This window comes from Pleurodeles waltl, chromosome 8 (assembly GCF_031143425.1).
Source record: "Pleurodeles waltl isolate 20211129_DDA chromosome 8, aPleWal1.hap1.20221129, whole genome shotgun sequence".
Classification (NCBI taxonomy): domain Eukaryota; kingdom Metazoa; phylum Chordata; class Amphibia; order Caudata; family Salamandridae; genus Pleurodeles; species Pleurodeles waltl.
In genome coordinates, this window is record NC_090447.1 from 1,519,578,559 (window position 1) to 1,519,603,742 (window position 25,184).

Consider the following 25,184-nt stretch of genomic DNA (forward strand, 5'->3'; position numbering starts at 1 on the left):
GGCGCAAATAAGGGGTGGTACAGAGGAAAAAGACAGGGAACAGCGGAGTGATAAATACGCGGATCACCACACACGGGGGGACCACTGGGTAACGGACTAGACCTAACCAACATGGAAGCAGTGCCCCTTCGCCACCCAACACACAATTCGTTCATTGGGACAGCGGCACTATCACGTTTGTAGTTGTTTTTTTTCTTTTCTTTTTGTTTGCATCAGAACTTATGATTCCTCGAACGTGACAGTAGAGGGATACTGACAAAGGAACAGTAAGGAAGCATTACCAAGAAAGACAAGGGTACGAAACCAAATTAACACATTGAGACAAGAAGACTGCAGAAGGGGATAGTAAATGCTCTGATGTAACTAAGATAAAGTAAATCAGTCAACTGCCCTCAATATAAATGAAAGTGCAATGTTGAAGAGAATGTATAGTAATGATTAAGAATGACAATACCTCAAATGATGTAACTGTATAACAATTAAAAGTTAATAAAAATATTCTTAAATATTTTTTTTTTTTTAAAGACAGACCCACCTCCGGGGACGGTATTGTTTGAGTATCTATTCAAAAGCTAAGGAATCTGCAACTAGAAGGCTCTATCAGATGAACAAGTTACTTACCTTTGGTAAAGCATTATGAGGTAGAGACATATTCTAGTTGCAGATTTCTAACTGACCCGCTCATCCTCCCCGCTCTGCGATCTGATTTCTAGAGACAAGGACTTCCCTTTCAAGGCCCTAGTTTTGACGCAGCAGTGGACAGTGTACTTCATGGCTCAGCACTTCGGGTGTGGAAAGTCGTGAAAAGTAACTAACGTCAGCATGCCGGGGTGGTGCCTGTATAGGTCTTGCAACGTCATATGCAGTGCACACAACACCAACAACGGACACAGAGCCAAGCAACAGCACCTGATGGTGCACAAGGGTACTGCTTGAGAAAAATCTCCAGATCCAGACTTACTCCTGGGGGAAATTCAAAAGGTAAGGAATCTGCAACTAGAATATGTCTCTACCAGATAAGGCATCAACAAAGGTGAGTAACTTGCTTGTTTGTGATGGAGTATTTCCTCCGTCGACATCTAAATCAGGCCGACAGTCTGGTGTGTGAGTGCAAATGCAGATTACATGTGAAACCCAATAAAAACAGATTGTATTTATTTTCCTAGCACAAAAACAATATGTTAACTTGTGAAAAGATCTGCAACTTTTTAAGGCAAGCAATTGTAATTGCACGTACCACTGCTTTGGGATGCGTGACAATGTTTTCTCATTTTTTTTACAAACTCCTTTATGAGAGACTTTTTCCACTACTTTACTGATGCTGTATCTATTCTTCTTTCTGTCTTACACTGTCTGTTGTTCACTTCCCATGATTTTATACTGCAAATGTTTTTTTTCCCTTACAAAGCATAGCATTGTCCTAGAGATGGTAGGCTTAGTAATGTAGCGAGTTATTCTTGGAAATTATGTAAGACTCCTATCTAGGCCTATTATTTGCTGCCAAACCTTCTCTATCGACTGCTTGATTGCACCATTGCACCCTTGACAATTTTTCTTCACTATTCTTCACCCGTTAATATTTATATCCGTCTGTACTTCTGCACTTATAAGTAAAAGGATCAGCTGTAGTCAACTTTCTGAAAGGCTGTATTCTCTTCTGTGTTATCCTATCTACTACACATTTACATTTCTACTCTCCTATCTGGGCTACTCCAGTGAATTTAAATCAATCAATCATCATGACAGCTTTGTTGAAGGTGAAGGCCCTGTGTCCTTGGCCCCTTAGGTCTCTGTGACTGTTACAAGTTTCTCTGACCCCATGTGGAAAGATGACTTACCTGCCCGGGACTTGGCTCTTTTAACTTCTGTGGTGCTCTGATGTGCAATTGGATAGGTATCTTCCTCTTCTTTGATGTCGGTTATCATCACTATGGTGAACTCTTCTTCTGTAAGAATGAAAACACCAAACAGTCTCTGGCTGTCAGTCACAGGAGATGGAGACCTGAACTCAGTCTCATTTATAGAGTTTGCTGATCCAAACATACAACAACCTATGCTGCAGTGAGTTGAGCGAGAGGGGGAATGAGCAGCATAGCTGCACCATGGGGGAGGAGGTTGGAACAGCATGACACACGCGCACACCCACCCACGCCCCCTCCAAGCCGTAACTATATTTATGATGACCGGCCACTGACCGCAATTGGGTCCACGCTTACTACTCTATCTCCACTCACCTTGATACTCAGGTAGGTTCTAAGATGGTGGAAACAAACATAAATGTGCTTTTAGTTTTTTTTTTATATGCTTGCTAAAAAAGTACCTAAAGACAGCACAGCTTCGGGGATTTCCAGAGATGGTGCTTATTTAGTTCTCTCCAGGTTTATCAACATCATGAAGAGCAGTTTGGTCCTCACACTGTGGGTTGAACATTAATTCACATTCTCACTCTGATTCTCTCTGCCTCATACTCTCTCTACAGTTACTGTACAAGGGGCTTTCGACCCAACACCAAGCTAATTCTATATTTGCTGACAACGTAGTATTAGATAGAATTGTATGACGACTGGTGCAAAATGAAAGACCAAAAGAAACTGAATATTGAGAATGACTGGAGAAATAGCTAAACTGACTGTAGAACTTCAGCAACACATTTCTTCAGGGGGCACTGAGATTACAAAGGAGTGGTTCCATCTCTCTTGAAAAACAGTAAGTAGATAACTGTGGAGCATCAGTAATGCAGAGGCGTCTAGAACGTGGACATTCACAGATCAGCCCCAGTGAGATGCGTGGAGATCCATTACTTACCCGCGCTGACGCCCATGCTCCCATCACTTTGATCTCCATCAACTGGATCCAAAACGTTTACCACAGACTCAGATGTGAGAGGAGGAAATCCTAAAAGAGTTAAAACAACGTCTCAGACTGTGATACTGTGTTTGCTGTATTCAGAATCCAATTTCAGTCTTTACCACTATTATGGGGTAGCTCTCTGTTTCCTTTCCCACTAAAGGGAAGAAAACATCAGTTCTACGTATAGACTGAGTTTAGATTTTTAGATCTTGCCTATGAAACAGTGTATGGACTGCCTGCCCACTGCTTACCTACAGTTGTCTTCATTGTCACTCTCCTTTGCTTGCTGTTATTCATCGTGTAAGCTATGCTTTTGGTTCTTGTGCTTATTCCTCTCCTGGGGCTTGAACGCATGAATATGTCTTTCTCATTTTTTTCTTTATCAAGGACTACTTTTGTTTCTTTCTGTTGAAGCACTCTACAAGAATGCTTGTGTTTTCCAGCTGTCTTCCTCATGTGTTTCTACAAGAATGCTTGTGTTTTCCAGCTGTCTTCCTCGTGTGTTTCTCTCAATCGCCTCCTGCTCTCCTTGTTCCTCTTCACTGTGTGCCACTCCCTCTGCATTGCCTTCTTGCTTGTGTGCTTTTTCCCTGCCAGCTCCATGTTGCTATCTCTTGCCTGTCTGATCGCCCCTACCTGCTGCCTGGTGTTGCTTACCCCCATCCTAGCCTTCGGTTTTGCTTCTGCCCCCACCAGAGCCCAATGTTGCTTCCACCCCTTGTTCTCAGAGTTGCTTCAGCCCCCCATCCACGCTTCTGTCCACCTGTGTTGCTTCAGCCCCCCTACGTGTACCCCTGTGTTGAATCCCCCCAGTGTTGTTTCTCCTCACTTAAAAAATGCTTTGCACTTTTTTTTTTTCTTTTGTAGTAACCAATATAACTCAGATCAGTAACTAAAAAGAAAAAAATGGCTGTGTCGTTTTATAACCGTGCATATGCATGGTGTGCACGCCTTCAAAACGAAAGCTTTTTTGTTTATTTTTTAGCAATGTGGCACAGCACTGGGGATGCTGTGCACCTTGGCTAAAACCATTGGCAAAGCCAATAGGTCCTAAGGGTGACATCTTTTGGCTTTGCCAATGCTTTTTGGAAGTGTAGTCAACTGCAATAATCTGAATCATAATGAAATATTATGCGACCAACTGTAAAAGCGAAAATAAAAATTCAGAAACCTATAAACTCCTTCCTAGCACAGCAGGGGTAATTGTGCACACAAGCAGTACCTGTTATTGAAAACCCAGAGAACCAAAGGCACGCGGAGGGGGCAAGGGCAACTAAAGAAGGGCTGAGGTTAGATGGGTTCAGTGATGTGTAAGGACAGGAGAGCACTGGCTGTCAATCAAGCGGCGGATGTCTGTAATTCATTTACAAAACAATACAGTCATGCTACAAATTGTAGAACATGGGATTTCTGAGGTAAGTCATTCTGTTGCGCAAAGAGGACTTACGTGCAGGGGAAACATCATTTTTCGCTTCTTTGGGGTTCTTCTTAGCAATGGGATAAGCCCCTTTTTCTTTTTTGATGCTGGACAAGAACTTCACTGGGGTGAAGACTTCCCCTGGAGATGGAAACATCAAAGAGAGATTTCACACTCAGTCACAGCAGTATCCTGGTCCTCTTTATCCCCATCTTTAACCATTTAACTTATAATCAGTCACAGGAGGTGGGAATAGTGTCCTAGACTTGCCCAACAGGCTTCCTTACAGCCACTGACTTTAGTCAGTCACAGGAGACAGAGATGAGGACCTGAACCACTGTAACCGCATTACACCCATCTCCGCATCCGTTTCATATCAGTTAGTTAATGAAGCAGTCACACATTCAGAATTACAGACAACAGAAGATGGAAGATGCAGGTGGACAACATGATCTGTATCCATCTCATGTCTTGAGGACACTATGGACATCTCGGCTTTGTCCTTCACGACGTCTGATGTGCATACACATTCCTTGGAGATGGCCCATGGTGGGAATCAGGTAAAGCTGTGATTTTAATCTGAACGGTGCCATCCATTGGCTCTCGGCTTACGTGATGAAGGTGTGTGCCTCCCCTGTCTCTGTGTGCACCTGCTGTGGCACATCATTCAATTGCAAATTAATGAAAGAAGAACAGAAAGGCAGTGAGAGCTGGGGTGAGATTTCTGTTTCTAGAAATTTTATTGAAATGTATTTCGGGAGGTTACTATTCATAGTGCTTAATTTGAGCTGGTGGCTGAAGGAGGGGCCCACGGGCAATCAGTTTTTGGAGATGGGAACTTATTTTAACTCACCAGACTTTGATCTAGAGCAAGAAGCAGAAAACCACAAAAGTGAGAAAGATATAAAACCAATGAGAAATGGAGCAAGTGGGAATGACAACCTGCGGTGTGAGATACAGAGCCAGGCCGTGTCTGGTGCTGGATTAAGGAGCTATGAGGTGGAAGTAAGCCGAAGCAACCTTGGTATTCAGCACCCGAACTTTAATAGCGCTGGCCGTGGACTTTTGAGCAAAACTTTAGGCCTCAGTGCTTCTTCTTTTACAAATTAAGCACTGACTATGTACACAAGCAACATGACATATCATCAGGCAGCTTGAGTGGAATCAGTCTGAAATGAAAGCAACTGCCAGGCTGTGAAATACCCTCAACCTGTTGGCAATTACAGTGCCAGGGGTTTGATACAACCATTCCAGAGTCACTGCATAATCCAGTGTGCTCATGCCATGATCCAGTATCTGGGAGGTGTGGCTGTTGGGGAGTTCAGAGTGCACGACCTGCTAGAGCTGGCCTCTCCCCATCACAGGACTCAGTGGATCATGGGCCCCTGATACTACAAGCCTTACTAATGATGTGGTCAACCGCTGGTATTTCACTGGTCACAGGTGACCTCCACCGACATCAGCACATGCTCTGGCACACTCGGGCCATCACTCGACATTCTCTCTGCATGTGTTACTTAAGCATCGCATTAGGGGGGGCAGCACCAGTGGGGCTGAAAAAGACAGCTGTAAGCGGTTACAAACTGTGTCCCCATAGATTGCTGAGTGACACGGTTGGTGCAACCCATTACTTTTTGTTTCCTCGTAGGCACACAGGTGCCGTCTTGGAGTTGCCTGGCTCCTTCTCTTGTGGGCACAATATTGCTGAGGGCTCCGACCCTCTTTTAAGTGATTTTATGGTTTTAACTTTCTCTCTTTACTTTGCCTCATATGTTACTTTACCAGAACTGTTCTGTCCTCAGGGGGCCCTGCGGTTAGAGTAAGGGGTTGCTGCACCCATTTGTTTTAATTTTTATCCACCCGTTTGTCGTCTTCGCACTGCAAAGCACCTGAGTTAGGATACAGCTCTCTCTATTACATGCTACTTAATGACCAACACAGCATGTCTACACAGCGGACCACGCCCAGTGCCCATCCCCCTGGCATTTTGGTTTCTCAACCCCGGCTACGTAAATCATAATCCAGGGAGGAGTTACCTGCTCTCAATCTATCAGGCAACACCTTGGGATGCCCCATGTTGAATCCTATGTTTGTTATAAATCTGGCCCATACTCTCTATCAGCTCTGTAAACATTAGTTCATTAAAAGTAACTTACAAGCTGCTGATTTCCTAGACTCACATCAGTTCGACTTAGCCTCCATCACAGGAACCTGGGCAGACTTTGCGCCCAGCCTGGACATGGTGGGGCTGTACCTTCTGGATATGCTATCTACTGATTAGACAGAGCACACAAAAAGGGTGGAGGACTAGTCATACATGAAGACACTATGGCCTCTATTTTCTCACAGTCTCATCTAATTAATGTGAGGCACTCTTTTTTAACATAGAACTAACTAAACAATCAGTCCTTCAACAAACTCGCAAAAACCTCTCTTCTGGAATCTGTCTCCCTCAAAACTGATTTCACCATGCCAGGCGATTTCAATTTCCATTTAGAAAATCTTCCAGATGCAGATACAGAATCTTTAGTAGATACACTATTATATATTGGCCTCTCTCACACAGTGGCTGATCCTACACACCTTGCAGGGCACACCCTTGGCATTTTCACCAACAATCGCTGCATCCCCAGTTCGTTCACCCTTACATTAACATGGATGGATCACAGGGCCGTAATTTACGAAATCCTGATTCCTTCCAAATACCACCCACTAAATAATCTCACAACTCTCATGTTTCTCATGCATGGAACAAAATTCAGGCCTCTGAATTTAATTCATTACTAGAAGCTTCACTGCTAGCTATTACCAATGACTTAGATCAACTGTCTTTGAATTGCTCTACGTGGCTAAAATCAGCAGCTAATACTTTTGCACCCCCTAAAACCAGGATCAGAAATAGAAGTAAACCATCAGCGCACTTGTTTAATGAGAACCTTAGAGCCCTTAAACAAGCTTGTCGCAAGCAGGAATAGATACGGAGGAAGGGCTGTAGCTTCCTAGAAAAAGAAAAATAGAAATCTAATATTGAAGAGTATAAGAACCAGTCCTTGAAAGAAAAATCTATTTATTACACCAAGCGAATTTAATTTACCAAGAATTCCACTAAAAAACTTTTTCAGACAGTCACCAAGCTCAGTTCTACACCCACTAGTAAGTCGGCAGGATGGAGTCAGTTTTTCTATAATTCTTTCTTTAGAAGTTTGAGGACATACTTAAAAAGTTCTCCGCAAGCAATTCTCCTGGCCTCTTTGGAACGGCACTACATCAGTGGTTCCGGCGAAACTGCTTTTGGAGGAATTTGCATATCTCAGTACCTATCAGGTAAAACAGGCCATTCTCACCACCAAGTCATGTTCTCATCTCGATCCCCGCCCACTTGCAGTTGTCCAATTGGCGCCAAATACGGTCGCCATTTTCTTGACCACAATTTTTAAACTTATGTTTAGTTCAGGCTCCTCCCATAAACCCTGGAAATCAGCTGACATTCTCCCTTTACTTGAAAAGACAAACCATAGTCTTTTAGATCCTAATAAATAACTATCGGCACATCTCCCATCTTCTTTTTTCAGCCAAAATCGTGGAGAGGCCCATGAACCCACAATTTGCATCTTTCTTCAAGAGTCCCCACTTACTGAATGACACCCAGTTTGGCTTCAGAAGCGGCCACGGCACCGCTAATTGTGGCCACTGAAGAAATCAGGTCAACTTTAGATGAGGGCGGAAGAGCAGCCTTTATCTTACTTGACCTGTCTGCCGCCTTCAACGCGGTCAATCACGAACTTCAGGTTGACTCGTTACACAATTTTGGGATGACAGCTACAGCTCTGTCTTTGCTCCTTTCCCTCCTGTCGGAGCGTGTTCAAAAGGTCACCTTTGGGGAATTCACCTCTGATCCGTTCTCTCTTCCCTGTAAGATTCCTCAGGGCTCATCATTGAGCCCAACCCTTTTTAACCTTTATGTTACGCCCATCACTAGTTTTAAGTCTTTTGGGTTTTTGCTGGTGTCTTACACCAACGACACCCAGATTGTTCTTTCACTCTCTAACAACAATCAGAACTCAGGTGAGGCTTTGTGGAACTGCATGTCTGCAGTCAGCAACTGGATGAACAGCAACTGTTTGAAGTTGAACTCTTCAAAGACCAAAGTTCTTCTTTTAGGAAATAATGTTTCTTTCTGGACCCCCTCCTGGTGGCGGCAAGTTCTTGGAGCTCTTCCCACTCCTGCAAAGAAGGTAAACAATCTTGGCATCATAATGAATGAGACACTTGTCTTTAACAGCCAAGTGAATGCGATTCATTCCTGCTCCTTTCATACGCTCAAGATCATAAAGACAATTGCTCACTTTATTCCTTTTGACTTACGGAAGACAGTTGTCAACGCGCTGGTCTTTGCCAGGTTAGATTACTGTAATGACCTCTATCAAAATCCACCAAACATTTCACTGAATAAACTACAAATCATGCAAAAGTCTGCAGCCCGGATGCTGCTTGATATTCCTTGAGCTCAAGCTGCTGCTTTGGCTCTTAATAAATTACACTGGCTTCCTGTTAAGCAATGCATCACCCTTCTGGTGCTATGCACTGCATTAGAGGCTCTGCACGGATTCGGCCCTGCCTATTTGCAGGAAAGGTTCAAGTGATATTCTTCCAACAGAACTCTTTGCTCTAGCTCAGCTAACAATTTGCATTGACCTTCCCGCCTTTTAAGCGCTCCTCCTGGGTAGGCAGAAGCTTTGTTAGGTCTACAGCTCTTCAGTGGTACAGCCTCCCAGTGAAACTAAAATCTGCTAATTCATTATTAGTCTTTAGAAAAATGCTAATAATGTGGTTATTCAGCATAAAGTGTGGTTCTGTTCAACCGCATCTTGGTTTGTTTCAGCCTTCGGCTTGGTTCTCATCCTTGTTCACTTACAGCACCAAAACGCGTACGGGCAATCGAGCGCTCTATAAGTTTTATCATCACTGAGAGATTCAACCGAACCCTCACAGGCATGATTGGGGGTCTGTCAGACTCCATGAGGTGTAAGTGGGGCGTCCTCTTACCATGCCTTCTCTCCGCCTACCAGGAAGTACCACAGAGGGGGGGGGGGTGACTTTAGTCCCTTTGAACTGTTGTATGGGCACCCGGTCACAGGACCTCTGATACTGGTAAAAGAGGGCTGGTAGCAAGCTCCTAGGAAGCCACCCCAGGATATATTTAGTTACATGCTGGCCTTCTGAAACCAGACCGCCCCCTTCAGGAAGCTTGCACAAGAGAACCCTGAGGTAAGTCAGGAGGACATGAAACGCTGGTATGACCAGAATACCACTGTGGTTGATTTTCAACCAGGCCAAAAAGTGTGGGTCTTGGCCCCCATAGAGCCTTGCGCTCTGCAAGACAGGTGGTCAGTGCCATTTGAGGTGAAGGAGCGCAAGAGTGACATCACCTACTTGGTGGACTTGCAGACTCCTAGGAACCCCTTGAGGGTTCTACATGTGAACCGCCTCAAACTTCGCTTTGAGAGGTTCGAGTTAACCATGCTTCTGGCTACAGATGATGGGACAGAAGAGGATAGTGAACCTCTCCCTGACCTCCTGTCTGCCAAGGAGCTGGATAGGTCAGTAGAAGGCGTGGTCCTCTCCCCTTCTCTGACTCTACGACATCAGAGTGTGTGTCGCCAGTTACTGGAACACTTTACCACTCTGTTCTCACTCACTCCAGGTGTCACCCATCTATGCACGCATGATGTGGACACTGGGGACAGCCTGCCTGTGAAAAACAAGGTTTACAGGTTGGCTGACAGAGTGAAGGCCAGTATCAAGGAGGAGATTTCCAAGATGTTGGCTCTAGGGGTGATTGAGCGCTCCAGCAGCCCTTGGTCCAGCCCAGTGGTTCTGGTACCCAAGCCTGCTGCACCTGGTGCCACACCAGAACTTCGGTTCTGTATGGACTACCGGGGGCTCAATACCATCACCAAAACAGAAGCCCACCCCATCCCCAGCGCTGATGAGCTGATAGATCGGTTGAGGGCAGCCAAGTTCCTCAGCATGTTTGATTTAACGTCTGGGTACTGGCAGATTTCCTTAACCGAGGAGTCCAAGGAGAGGTCAGCATTCTCAACACCAGAGGGGCACTTCCAGTGTCAGGTCATGCCCTTCAGGTTGAAGAACGCACTTGCCACCTTCCAGAGGTTGGTCAATCAGGTCCTGGCTTGGCTTGAAATTTTCAGTGCTGCATAACCTTGATGACATTGCGGTTTTCAGCTCCAGTTGGGAGGACCACCTGCACCATCTCTGATAAGTGATGAAGGCGCTGCAACTGCAGGCCTCGCTATGAAGGCCACTAAGTGCCAGATAGGGCAGGGGTCGGTGGTGTACTTAGGACACCAGGTAGGGAGTGGCCGGGTGGCACTCCTACAACCCAAAATTGATGCCATTTGGGCCTGGGCACCCCCCAAGACCCAGACAGAGGTGAGAGCCTTCTTAGGCCTCACCGGTTACTACAGGAGATTTGTCAAGGGATATGGCACAATCGTTGCCCCTTTGACAGAGCTGACTTCTAAGAAGCAGCCTAGACAGGTGATCTGGATTGAGGTGTGCAACACCGCGTTTGACACCCTGAAGGAGGCCATGTGCATGGTGCCCGTGCTACTGGCCCCTGACTTCTCCAAGGAGTTTGTGGTACAGACAGATGCTTCTGAGCATGGTGTGGGAGCAGTACTTTCACAGCTAAACGAGGAGGGCCTAGACTAGCCTGTAGTCTTCCTTAGCAGGAGACCACTCCCCAGGGAACAGAGGTGGAGTGCAATTGAAAAGGAAGCTTTTGCTGTGGTTTGGGCCCTGAAGAAGCTAAGACCCTACTTGTTTGTGTCTCACTTCCGGATTCAGACCGACAGCAGGCCCCTCAGATGGTTCATGCAGATGAGGGGTGAGAATCCAAAACTGTTGAGGTGGTCCATTTCCCTACAGGGGATGGACTTTACGGTGGAACACCGCCTTAGCACAGAACACCAGCGCTGATGGTCTGTCCAGGTTCTTCCGCCTTAGTGAGGAGGACTCCCCAGAGGTTGGGTAGTCCCTCCTATTCTCAGCTGGAGGGGGCATGTGTTAGACCTGGCAGCTTTTTGGCATGCCTCCCCTGTCTTCTTGCCTTCTGACCTCCTGGTTTTATGGTGTACTGGACTCTGTTTTTGCTGGTTTATTGTCTCTGTGCACTTTACCACTGCTAATCAGTGCTAAAGTGCAAGTGCTCCCTATTGAAACTGTACTGTTGATTGGTTTATCCATGATTGGCATATTCGATTTACTGGTAAGTCCCTGGTAAAGTGCACTAGAGGTGCCCAGGGCCTCCAAATCGAATGCTACTAGTTGTGCCACCCACATTCGTAGCCCTGTAACCATGGCTCAGACCTGCCACTGTAGTGTCTGTGTGTGTGGTTTTCAACTGCCCATTCGACTTGGCAAGTGTACCCACTTGCCAGGCCTAAACCTTCCCTTTTATTACGTCAGGCACCCTCAGGTAGGCCCTAGGTAGCCCCAGGGGCAGGGTGCAGTATATGTTTAAGGTAGGACATTTATTAGTTTGTTTTATATATCCTAAACAGTGAAATACTGCCAAATTCGGTTTTTTTACTGTGCAAGGCCTATCTCTCTCATAGGTTAACTTGGGGGCTGCCTTTAATTATCCTTGAAAGCAGTTCCCTTTGAGAGCAGATACAAAGATAGAGTTTAGGGTCTCTAAACTCACAATTAAAAAACAATTTTTTTTTAGTGAAGTTGGTTTTTAAATTGTCTGTTTGAAAATTCCACTTTTAGAAAGTAGGCATTTTCTTGCTTAAACCATTCTGTGACTCTGCCTGTTTATGTATTGTCTGTCTGAGTCAGTTTGACAGTTGGGCTGTTTTGCACCTCTCTATACAGTGACACAAAAGGGCACGGGGTGTAGCCTGCACATCCTGATGAGCCATCTGAGCTTGGGGGGAGGGATGAGTGGTCGTTCCCACTTGAAAGGACTGTGCCTGCCCTCACATAATGCAGTCGCTGACCCCCTGGTGTGCGTCTGGAGCCTGGCCTGGACAGGGAAGGATCTTGCAAACATTTGAGACTTTGCTTTGAAGTTTGCTAACTTCAAAGTCAGAAAGGGGTATACGAAGAAGATCCAAAACCCAGACTTTTAGAATCTTACTGAAATCAAGAGGAACCTCTGCCAAGGAGAAGAGCTGGAGGAGGAGTGCTGTCCCTTTGATGTGTTGCATTGCTGGACTGGCCTGCAGTTGCTACTTCTGCCTGAAAGGAGTGCAAAGGGTGATCTTTGCTGTGTGTCCTGCTTGAGAAAGTTCTCCAAGGGCTTGGAGTAGAGCTTGCCTCCTGTTGGAAGTCTCAGGGACACCAAAGATTAAAGTTTCCTTGACCTGCAGCACTGGGAACCGTGTATTCTGTGCTGTAATAGAAGAAAAACCACTGTGACGGCGCCAACAAAGCCGCTGGCCTGCACATTGACATGCTGACGGCGCACGGAGTCGCACTGCCCGCTTCGCACCATGACCCTGGTCTCACCGATGCTGTATTCAGACGACTTCACTGAGCCACTGCTCGCACAGCAACCTGTGGGCCCCGCACTCCAGCATCGCCTGCTCACACCGCAGCCTGAGCATACCTGCCGCCGCCACTCCTGCTGACACCGGCGCCACTGCCTGCAACATGGCCTGTGGACACTGCTTGTGAGGAGCATGAAGCACCAGCCCGTCCCGCACTGCAGCCCCGGTCCACCGACGCCAGCACCATTGACTCTAGTGTCATAACCAGGCATCCCTTACTGCACCATAAAGAGTCACAATGCACCGTCCCGCCCGCACTGCTGGCTTGGGCCTACCGACAACAGCGCTTTTGCAACGACAACGCTGCTGCCTGCACCGTGGCCTGTGGACACAGCACATTGTACTGCCCCGCTTCACACCGCAGCCCTGGTCTCACCGACGCCGCTGGACGCCGTCACCGAGCTGCTGCCTGCACCATGAACTGTGGGAACCACACAAAGCATCGTCCGGCTTCGCACTGCAGCCCCGACGCCATCAACTCTTCAACGTCGGGGCACCTGACTTCATCAGCCCGGAGTTCGATTCCCAAGGCGTGTGACTTCAAGGGCCCAACGACTCCTGCACCGGCTCTGGAACAAACGCAGTGACGTCAGCGACGCCGCTCTCCGGAGCTCACAGCGAGGATCACAACGCCCTTCAAATCCAAGGTACTGTTTGCGGTTCTTCCAGACACCGTAGCTGGCCCGCGATGCAGCGGCCAGCCTGAACTGTTGGTTTTGTTGCTCATGATGCTGTGATAGCCCCAGGTGGAGCTATTGACTTCAAGGAACTGTATTATTGAGTAAATCTTGCAGAATTCATATTTTTATTACTGTAGGTTGGATTTTTATCATATTTGGTCTTGTTTTAAATAGATAAATATTGGCTATTTTTCTAAAACTAGTGCGGTGTCCTTTTGTAGTTTTTTCACTTATTACTGTGTGTTATGTGCAAATGCTTTACACATTGCTTCTGAGATAAGCCTGACTGCTCGTGCCAAGCTACCAAGGGGGTGAGCAGTGGTTATCTGAGCGGGTATCTCCCTTATCCTGACTAGAGTGAGGGTCCCTACTTGGACAGGGTGCAAACCGACTGCCAACTAGAGACCCCATTTCTAATAATCATCATTATGCCTGTTAATCCATCTTTTTGGCTATTCTTAAGGCTTTTTGTTACTCTACCTATGACATTATTTATTTGCAAGCTGTGAAATATTTCTGCCTCATGGTATGATCAGTTATCAGTTTACTTGTTAATTATCCTAATAATTAATCCCATTAAACTGATGATTTAAAGAAGTTGGATATTCTGCTAAATGATTCAGCAAGACCTCTGCCCTGCCAGAAGATGATTTGGCTGCACAACAATAATCCTTGAGTCAGAGGATACAGACTGTGTCCAGCATTCCAGAAGCTGGCATATTACTAAGACGATGGCTGTCTCCGCTCTCTTCTCTCAGTAGTGCCTGACGGGCTGTCCATTCTGCTCCAGACTTTCGGCATCACTGCATAGGCTTGCGGGTTCAGCGAAGAAGCGTGCAGCAGTCTGCAGCAAGTCAAGGAGAGGTCTACCTCCAACTGGATCCACCATCATCCAGGGAAAATAACAAAGCAGAGGGCCACAAACAAGACCAAAAATCAATAGTTTATATCTGCACCAAGATAGCTGAGGGTGCATAGACAAACACATCTAGTCTGTAACAGCTACTGTCATCTACAGAGCATATCTTCTCCTTGTTGAGAGATGCAAATCGTTGTCTTGTTGCATGTAAGAGTCGAGGTGGAAGGAGCCACTTAGCTAGGGTGCCATTTTCACCCAATGCCAAAGTGACCGCCATAAGGCATTTTAAAACATGTAATGCCCTAAAAAGGATTTTATTTTTAGAACGTAACACTGTAGGGGGACAGAATGTTCTAACAACCTCAGTTAACACCCTGTGCGAGCACTGATAGCTGACTAATTTTCAGTTAGGAGTTCAAGTTGAAGCAGACACCACAAGTTAATAATCAGAACACCAAAGATTCGCTTTGGAAAACTCTGAGATCTATTCCTCAGAGTCTGTTGGTAGGAACCACCGTGAGTGAGAGCGAGAAAAAGAGAGAGAGAGAGAGAGAGAGAGAGAGAGAGTGTGTGTGTGTGTGTTATGTGTGTGTCTAGTCCAGTCACAACTGGGGCAGCGTGATTAATTGAAAAGCCAAGTCTTCGGCTTCTTGCAGATTTCAAGAAACAAGGAGGTAGGGCTCTGATGTGATGTGGGAAGTCGATCCGTGCTTTAGGATTGACGCCAGAGAATGCTTGCCTTCTGGATCTGGTTCTGTATGTGCATGGAATGTGTGCGAGTAGAGGTCCTGCAGAGTGGTGATCTCTGGGTGATTGGCGGAAGGAGATACGAATGTCGAGGTAGGTGGGGCCTAAGTTGTGTAGTGCCTTGAACCAGTGTGTGAGGAGTGTGAACTGAGTGTGTTTGTGTATTGGAAGCCAGTGGGGTTCCCAGAGGTGTGATGCGACTTCTATGTAGGAAGTTGAGGATGAGTTTGGCTGCCGCATATTAGATACTTTATGCCTTCTCTAGCAAACTAGAGCTGTTAATAATTACATTTATACATCATCTTGCTGTATTTCGTTGAAACGTTGGTATTTATTTTGAGTAAGTGAATGAAATTATGTAATTTTGAGTAGGACAGGCAGAATCTGCACTCCTCACTGGATTGCCTTCCTGGAACTATCCACCATGGATCTGTTATGCCACTGTAAGTGTCTGGTACAAAAGGATGTTGTCCTCTTTGTGGCAGGCGATGGGAGTCGCAAAAGGGAAAAATGAAAATTTAGAATTTGCTGCTGTAACTTCAGATCTCCTGACACTGAAGATACAGGAGATATTCACATAGCTCAACCTTTTGTCGGAGGTGGGAACCATTATTCATAACCTTTGCCACTTTTTTTGTTCCAGTGTTACTACCTTTCGACTGACTTGTTCCAGCTTGCTAAAAGCTGTAGGGTAAACAAAAAGAGCCCCTCTCCACTACCATACAAGTTGTTGACTCAACGGTACACTCAACAACCTTAGATAGTCTGACACACAAGGACCAGAGTAATTTTGGGGTCTAGTCATGAATGGGCACCCAAAGTTACCTGAAATGGAAAGTGAACCTCTTCCCAATATGTGGGGTTCCTGTGAAAAGATCGATTTCCACGCAAAGTATTAAGGTGAAACCATCCAGCACCCAAGCCCTAATAGTCACCTTGAAAGGGAGGCCCACTGTTGGTCGTTCCTCCCTCTAAAGGAAAGTCTGGTCCCCTGTTAGGAGGGCAAACATGTCACATCATCGTGGAAAATCATAAGTCTCCTCTACAACAAAACACAAAGGGCTTCTCTGAACTGCTGAAATCAGGAGCACAGCATCAGAGTTACCGTGCCTGGGATTTTTACTCTACACGTTGCTAATAGCATATTATGGGGGTCATTCTAACCCTGGTGGTAAAAACCGCCAGGGCGAATGACCGCGGTAGCACCGCCAACAGGCTGGCGGTGCACCGCTGGGCATTCTGACCGCGGCGGTTCAGCCGCGGCCAGAAACGGAAAGTCGGCGGTGTACCGCCGACTTTCCGCTGCCCTTGAGAATCCTCCATGGCGGCGGAGCGCGCTCCGCCGCCATGGGGATTCTGACACCCCCTACCGCCATCCTGTTCCTGGCGGGTCTCCCGCCAGGAACAGGATGGCGGTAGGGGGTGCCGCGGGGCCCCTGCAGTGCCCATGCCAATGGCCAATGGCATGGGCAATGCAGGGGCCCCCGTAAGAGGGCCCCAAAAAGAATTTCAGTGTCTGCCTAGCAGACACTGAAATTCGCGACCGGTGCTACTGCACCCATCGCACTCCAGCAACTCCGCCGGCTCCATTCGGAGCCGGCTTCATCGTTGCTGGGTCTTTCCCGCTGTGCTGGCGGGCGGCCTTTTGGCGGTCGCCCGCCAGCACAGCGGGAAAGCCAGAATGGCCGCCGCGGTCTTGTGACCGCGGTGCGGTCATTTAGCGGTAACCGCATGGCGGGCGGCGACCGCCGCCCGCCGCGGTCAGAATGACCCCCTATGTGTCTAGCAGGAATGAGAATGGGTTGAGGACAAAAGCTGGAAAGAAACGGAAGAGTAGGAATGAGTGGGAAAACATAGAATTTGATGAGTTAAATCTGTATCCAATGCCAGTGATGTCACAACTCTAGTGCATCAGTACGTGGACACTCGCTTCCCTCCACACTTGTGATACACTGAGGGGAGAACCGTAATTTTACCTGAGCTGACGCTGGTGCTGTCATCACTTTCATTACCATCATCAGGATCCAGGAAATTCCCCTTGGGCTCAGGAGAGAGAGGAGGAAATCCTGGAAGAAGTAAAAATGTTACATTGAAGACACTAATAGTGTTCACTGTATTCCAAATTAGGTTTAACTCACACTCTTCTTCACTAAGGATGGCAGGTGAGGGTGGGTTGAAAATACTACTGCTACACATGGACTGTGTTTCTAGTGGGGGTCAATTTTAACAGAATTTGTTGATCAAATTTTAAAACAGGGAACAAATTAGTCTTGAAACAAATATATCGATAAAATAAAATTCAGAAACACGTACATGTTATGCAAGCACAGCACGCGTGCGAGAACACGCATATGGAGAGTCTATTGCAGGAAACCTTTTGGACCAGAAATGTCGTAGCATGGTTAGATAGAGGTTAAGGACAGAGTCAAAGAACAGGTGATCACCCTGGGCAGGGAGGCGTCATATGGCTGTAATCCTTTTCTTTTTAAAAAAAAAAAACAATACCCACATGAGATGACATACGGAAAGGATTACTACGAAAAGAACATACAATGACAGTACAAACTTAAAATACCAGAATATAATAATTAGTTTGTTTTAAAAAACATTTAACAAACGACATCAATGTCCACGAACGTTAACCTCAAATAGCCTTTGATTCCTAAATTAGCTTATTGTAAATAGACGAAGAAAACACAACTACTGGAGATAGACAAAGATAAACATATGACTGAAGATCTTTCATCACTGGGAAGCCACGCATGCCTTGGGTGTCCTGCCTTCACCACGCTTCTAGTTGAATAAGTGATGAATAAACGTTAGATAAGTCTTAGTGGCACATTCAGCTCCACTGCTGTTAGTGAGACAGGTCCATCGCTTGTTTCCAATACACACCAACAGATGTGACGAAAGGGGGTGCTTTAGGTCCAGTGGTTCCAGAGCTGTAATCTTGGCTGCAAGTCAGGTTTTATGCAGAAAATGGTTTCAGTGGTCTTCTAAGAGGGTGGTGACCAGGGCGTCTAAGGTAGACTGGATCATCTGCTGTCCTGTAGCTCCAGCACTGCAGTCTACAAGCCCTGCTGTGGCCGGTTTATCTGGTGCCCACAATGCCCTGCGTCGACTGAAGACCAGGTGTAAGTCGGTGTGACTCTTGGTGCTCTCACTGTATTCTTGGACACCTTCCTCCATGTTGTCGGACTGCAACCTCTCTCTCTGCACACGATGGATCCTTTATACATCTGGAGCCTAAATGTAAATTTTTCTTTGCTACCCTTTCTTATAGGTGCAGCCTTTTGCAGTGCTAGATCAAAGGTCTTTGCTAGACAGTGAATGGTGAAAAGACTTTAGTACCTTTTCTGTCCAAATATCTGCTACTATTGCATTCTTTTTCTGCCAGTGTGTCCGTGCCTCGGCTGTCCTAGCAACAAACTGCAGTCACTTCAAGCTGAGGCCACGTATGATCTGCCCAAGTGATTCATGTGATAAGAGACAACACTCCAGCAATGCTAAGTAAAAGAATAAAGATGACTTACCTGCAGGGAAGTTATTGCGTTTACCCTCCCCAGGGCTCGCATAGGCCAAGGGATAGGACTCTTCCTCTTCTTTGATGCTGTCGGAGACCAACACTATGGTGAAATCTGCTGCTGCATTAATAGAAATGTCACAGTCAGTCCCAGGAGATGGCTGCGTCCTCGTCCTCTGCGCCCTCCTCGCATTCTCAGAATAAACACTCAAGCAAGTCACCTTCTGACCCCATATGTTTTGGGATCAGTACAAAGCTCCTCTACTCACGTGGGTACTCCAGGCGAATTATTAAACCGCCAACCCTACAGCAGATATAACTTACCAGAGTACAAGATTATATTACACAGATACAATTTACAAACGTCAAATTGAAGCTAAAAGGAACCCCAAGACAATTATGTTTTGAGATAAAAGAGCTAGCCAGTGTGTGGTTACTAACTGTGAGCATAACTGTGATGAACTGTAACCCTTCCTTTCCCATGCAGGGTTACCAAAGGAAATAGTAAAGGACCAATTAACAAAGTTTATGTCCGTCTTGGTGCAGAGGAGGTTCTTACGTTCCTCTCAAAAACCACAGTACATCACCCACTGACCTTACAGCTGTCTCCTATGGATGGCATTGATCTGCCTACAGAGAAAAGCTGGGACACATATTACCCTTATCTTCTTTTATACACTCTCTGAGCTCAGCTGTCCAAAGAGTTCACCCCAGCCAAACCTGCACTTTACTAGATATTGCTCTGAAACAATGAGATCAAACCCAGACCCGGATTCATAAGCCTAGAGTCGGTTAGTTGCTAAGCTGCTACTACCAACACACAGGCAGCAACACAACCAGCAAACCAGGTTGCAGACATTTCAGGTCAGATCAGGGTCTTGTTGACCACTACAGAAAATAGGTCACTCGCTCAGAGGTACCCCCCTATGCCATTCTGAAATCTGTAAGTAAATAAGGGCCATATGTACGAACACTTTTTCCCCATAGACACAGAATGGGTAAAAACCTTTGCTACATCTGGCCCTAAGTTACTAGCTCAGTAGTACACCCCTACGCCATTCTGAAATCTGTAAGTAGAGTTTATTAATGTCCTTCTTTAAGGGGGAATTAGCTCTGTGGACCTATGTGTCACTTGGATATGAAATGCCACCATGGGTGAGGGGGTTTCAGACAGTCTAGACTGATGCTTTCTCTCCCAGAGAGGACCAACAGGAGGATGTGCTTCCAAGGTCAGACTCGAGTCAAACATGATTCCTAGGTTTGTTGCCTCCAGAACAGGGGTTGGCAATGATCCCAGTTCTGATGGGCACCAACTCTGGGACCATAAACAGGCATTACCAAGGGATTACCGAAGATAACCACCTCAGTTCTGTCCTCGTATAAGGTAAGAGAGCGTCTCTTCATCCAGGTAAAGACTTCTGTAAGGGAAGCAGAGAACTGGTGAGCAGAATAACGAGCCCCCCCCCCCATCTAGCTTAAGTATGAACTAGCTGTTGTCAACATATGTGAAAACATTTGGCCTCAAGAGTCAATAAGTCTGGCTAGGGGTGCCAAGTATAGATTAAACAAAGTCAGGTTTAACTCTGATTCTTGAGGTACACCCGCATTGTTGGCTTTAGCGGAGGATCTGTAATTGTCCAGGCAGACTGTCTGCCTGTGGTTCTGTTAAAAAAAAACAAAAAAAAGAGAAACTCCGATACAACCAATTCAGCCACGCGATCAAGTAGTGTGGTGGGGAAGATAGTATCGAATACGACCAATACGTCCAGCTATGTCAACCCAGATTGTGCCATATTGAGAAGATCTTTAGAGTAAATCTCTCCACTCTGGACCACTCACATCAAGGTTAACCTAACTTAGAGAGTTACGATGCAGATCTGCTATTCCAACAGGTAATTTCCTGCAAATTTTGTCGCACTCAGGCTCCTAGAAATAGAGTACGTCTCAACTCCCACTCTGTAGGTCTTTAGCTCTTTTCTGTAGCCTGAATAATTCTGGCTTTACCCGTAAACTACATCAGGGTTAACCCAACTGCTACTCAAAATAATTAGAATCACAATCGGGGACAAAGATTTATATCAATATAGTACAATTCTTGATCTTGCAGCAACTATCACACCTACACGGCACCACCTTGCACAGTACTTACTAAAGGACATGATTCTATCATTCTCCTTACTCATGGAGATGCTAACCCCCCTAGATATTTGACATTACAGTTTGGCCTAAGGACTCTGCAGCAACAGTACCACTGCTCTGTTTTGAAGAATATAAAAGACAAAATACCAACTACCTTAAAATCCAATTGACTAATATTCATTTAGTCACTGTAACACGTCTTCTAGTGGAATGGTAAGCATGCTCGACAACAGAACGAAATTTATTATAATGTAACGTGATGGCTGGATGTCAGACATTGCACCGTTGTAGTACCGCAGTAATGAAAAACATCAATTACCATCAAGGAATCTCACATAAAAATGTCAGCATTACACAGACAGAAGAGTTTGCATACATCCAACACAGCTCATACAAGCAAGTTAGTTGGCTATCCCGAGTTACTCTTTGGTCATGGCTCCTATTATCTCGATGCACCAAGCAACATCAAAATATTATTGACCTAATAATAGCACAGGCTCCCAGTAAAGCCCTCCTACCTCATTAATATCAATGTAAACCGACAGCACTTGTTCAAAGTCTCTAAACTACCCAACTAACCATCAGTGGTCCCTCTTCAAATGTAAGAGATGTATTTGGATTTCTTTGTAAAGACCCTCTTGCATACCAATCCAACACTGATTTTCATATCAAGCAAGTTACACCATTCAGTCGCATACACTGACTAGCCCACCTGAAGCATCCAGACAACACACAGTGCTACGGGGGCCATACCAATGCACTACACAAATCCCAATGAAATAACATCGTGAGTATATAGTGTGTTCTTCTGTGCTACTGCCGGCAGCTGTTCAGTGCTCGTTCAATGACAACAAGTCATTGGTTCCCTTTACCCTCTGTTCACCTTCTATGCAACAACCGGGACTACTGCGTTCTCTCTGCAACTGATGAGGGCCCTTTCTCTCCTGCTGTTCTCATGCGAGATAAAGCAATAGAACATCTTTGGCAACTTTTCCAACAACTCGTCTGATGAGACCCCAACCATGCAACACCAGGAACAGGTATCTAGCTTTCAGCCCAGACCCACTGATTCAACCACTTTAGAATGTATACTTCACCTGAGACTGGACTGCTGGGGCTTTCGCTTCCTTCCATGAGGTAAGGAGCTTCCTCTTGTCCTGTTATAAAAATAATGGCAAAATGGATAGATTTAACCCCCATTTAAATCAAAATTATTTATTTTGAATCTCAAAATCTGTTTTGCAAGTGTGTATTGCCCTGTACCGACTGAGGCTTAGCATGCAGCTGAATGAGTTGACTTGTGCAGCGCTCACTTACTAGCTCTGCTCCAGATAAATATTTGGCAGATGTGAACATGGAGAACTCTAGATGGTGAATGCGGATATTTTCCATGGAAGGGCAGCAGTGATATAGATAACAGGATGGATGAAAAGCACAGCATGGGATCAGCCACAAAATGTTTACTGTGTCTCCTCTATGCACAGCTACAGAGCAAGGAAGGCCTGGGTTCCTGATCTCTCATGGTGTCCTATCCCTCACCATCATAGGTTACGTCATTCATGCCCCCCCTTAAAAACTGCTGTTCTGTTTAACTCTCCATTTCTTCATAGGGACAGCAGTGCAGACTCTTGCTCTGGTCATGTAGCTGCTGTCAGACCCTCTTGATTTCTGGGTCTCACGCGCCTGCTCATCATCACAAGAGCAGAGGGTGCCATCTCCCTGCCTCTACAGGACCCAATAGGGCACACGGTAAATTCTACCTGTTTGCCAGACAAAAATATAGTTAAAAAAATATGGAAGAACATTCTTCAGAACCCTCAGAACGCTTTCCTCCCCTCATGCAGTGCGTCAGGCATACATTCTGGACATTTATAATAAAGATTTCTGAGGGTATGAGTTAGTATGCATCAGTACAGTGGCAATATTCAGATATATATATATATATGTATGTGGCAAAGGTCCCGTGGGGATTGAAACGCATTGGTTATAGTCAGCGAAATAAAGATTTTCCGAATAAGAAGGAGCTGGGAGTGCTGCCACTTCTTGGAATTTAAGGGAGTTTGTAGAGATTATATATAGGTGTGCTGGTCGTCACGCCATAGCAAGCACGATGGAGATATATATATATAAGAAGTCCAAATCCTGCTATTCTTCCTGAAACTGCCATTTCCTTTTTGAATGAAAATAGCCCAATTTAAAATGGAATTATTTTTGTGTGTGTTTAAAATGTGTAAATTTACATATACATATTTGGGGTCATTTAAATTTAAATTTACTTATAGGGTTTATTTAGGATTTTTTCTATGTCTATGATGGTTAATGGTATAAGTTTCCTGGGAGGGGGGCCTATGTAATGACTTGAACCAATGAAGAAGACCGTTATGGTTGAAACGCGTTGCCAGTGCAAGTCAACTTTGAGAAAGATGTTGTAAGCCTTAAATAAACATCATAGCTGTTTGGAGTGCTGGTTTATAATTGCAATTCTTTTTGGAACAAAATATATATACACACACACACACACACACATCCTACCTAGAACCAGTTGTCAAACCACTTCACTTAACCACTTTCTCAAGCAGATTCCAGACAAAATGAAATTCCTTCTTTTCCCTCCTATGTCTATGAGCAGTGTCTGTATTCACAACTCGAAAGCAAAATCACTTCTAATAGATGAAAAGCTTTCATTACAAGGTAGTATATATTCTCAATGGCCACCAGGCACCATTTGAAATGTAATAATATACAGAGTGACAATGCTATCTGTGTACTTAGTTCAGTCCTGTTAGTCTGCTTCAATGCTCCCTGACTGTGCCATAGGAGTCAACCTACACCCGGAAGAGCCGATCTTGGGTTGCTTGTGTTACTGTTCAGAGGACCTGACCTGGGAGTTCAGACATGACTGCTTCTACTGGAGCAGAGTGAAGACTGATTTGCACATGGCTGGGTCCAAACCGAGGTGGCATGGGTGAGCAAAATAAAGATGGACTGGAATGAGACCCCAAGCCAATGGCTGAGATGAACTGAAGCATCTCCCCCATCAGTTTATTTGTTAATTCTTCATTACGACGAGCTAAGGGCAGAGCAGGCCTGCCAGATCTTACGGCACAGCTGACCTCTCGCGGCGGCCGCTAAGGGAGAGGCTGCCCTGCCATTCTCAAGGATAGTTTCACCTCTTCCTTCACATTCATGTCATAGGGCAGATGGGAAACCTCTCATTGTAAGGAGAGTGGTAGCTGCCTTGTAAAGCTGGATGCAAAATAACACTTCTAATGAGAGTAAAATAGAGATTCTGGCGACAGGCTGAGGAATCTGGCTGAGAGACATGCGTTGGGCACATAGGATGGCACTGCATTTCCTAGGCGGGCAATTATCACAATGTTGACGAGGAGCAGATCACGATACATTAAGTTGTGCCTGAGAATGATGGTAAACATGATGGTGTAGCAAGAGTTCCACGAGGGACTAGAACTAGTCAGGGTCAGAAAGAAGTGTAAAACAACTATTATGAGAGGAAGTTGGTGATAAATGGAGTGGACTTTAAATCGGGAGACCCAGAAAAGGAGTGCTTTGAAGGGCCACCACATAGTGTGCAATGTTGCGGTTATGATGCTTGGGCAGAATGAAGTGTGTGTTGTAACGCGGATGGGTGTAAAAGAATATATGGGTGATGACGGCAAACAGACCTGCGGTGGCCAATATGCAGACACTGCATGGTAACAGTACACCAGAAAGAGCTTCTGCAACTGGCTCAGACCAAGGAAATGCAGGGTCATTCACTTTGGTGAGCCCCAGACGGACTGCAGCAGAGCAACTTGAAGGTACTCATGCCATACTAAAGATACCCTATACCATTTTATGCACCATGTGCTATACATTAGAGGCATTGGGTGAAGGTGAGCACTAGCATATGAGGGGCTTGCTCTTTTGATTGTAAGTGGGATGTATTCAAGGTTGGCATCATGTTCCTCAGGAGGTGTATTAGTTAAGACAACAATAACAGATGCTTGGAAGAGATTAGAAAAATGTCAATGGTGACTCGGACAAATTCATACTGGTCCAAATAACACCGGTGTTCAGCACATGGAATAGAGGAGGCTGGGAAGACTTATGAACCGATTATTAGGCATCACGTCTCCTGTTCTTCACTGGACAACGTTCAGCCCATTCAACTTGATTTAGAATATACATTTAATTTTCTGCAGTTGCACATTTGAGGCACATTTCCTCACATTACCTGAAGAATTCCACCTTCACACACCAGTTCTTCTGACCTGGGCAGAGAAGATCAGCCCCGGCCTTCTTGATGTTTGGCTTTTGGTTGCTGTTTGAGAGCACATAAAATCTGGAAATACGTGCACCTGTAAAAGACAAATATCTTAATTAGTTTGCA

The 25,184-nt window shown here is 45.5% G+C and overlaps 1 protein-coding gene across 1 annotated transcript in view; it reads right to left on the reverse strand.

The window, feature by feature from the left end:
• LOC138249617 (zinc finger protein 585A-like) overlaps positions 1 to 25,184 on the reverse strand; it is a 168,986-nt gene that overhangs the window by 17,966 nt on the left and 125,836 nt on the right. Inside the window, exons 12-18 of the mRNA XM_069203565.1 lie at positions 25,066 to 25,152; positions 21,892 to 21,951; positions 18,666 to 18,776; positions 17,109 to 17,198; positions 4,298 to 4,408; positions 2,806 to 2,895; positions 1,839 to 1,946 (exon numbers count right to left, since the gene is read on the reverse strand). Coding sequence (XP_069059666.1) covers positions 1,839 to 1,946; positions 2,806 to 2,895; positions 4,298 to 4,408; positions 17,109 to 17,198; positions 18,666 to 18,776; positions 21,892 to 21,951; positions 25,066 to 25,152 — 657 coding nt within the window. The remainder of the gene's footprint in view (positions 1 to 1,838; positions 1,947 to 2,805; positions 2,896 to 4,297; positions 4,409 to 17,108; positions 17,199 to 18,665; positions 18,777 to 21,891; positions 21,952 to 25,065; positions 25,153 to 25,184) is intronic.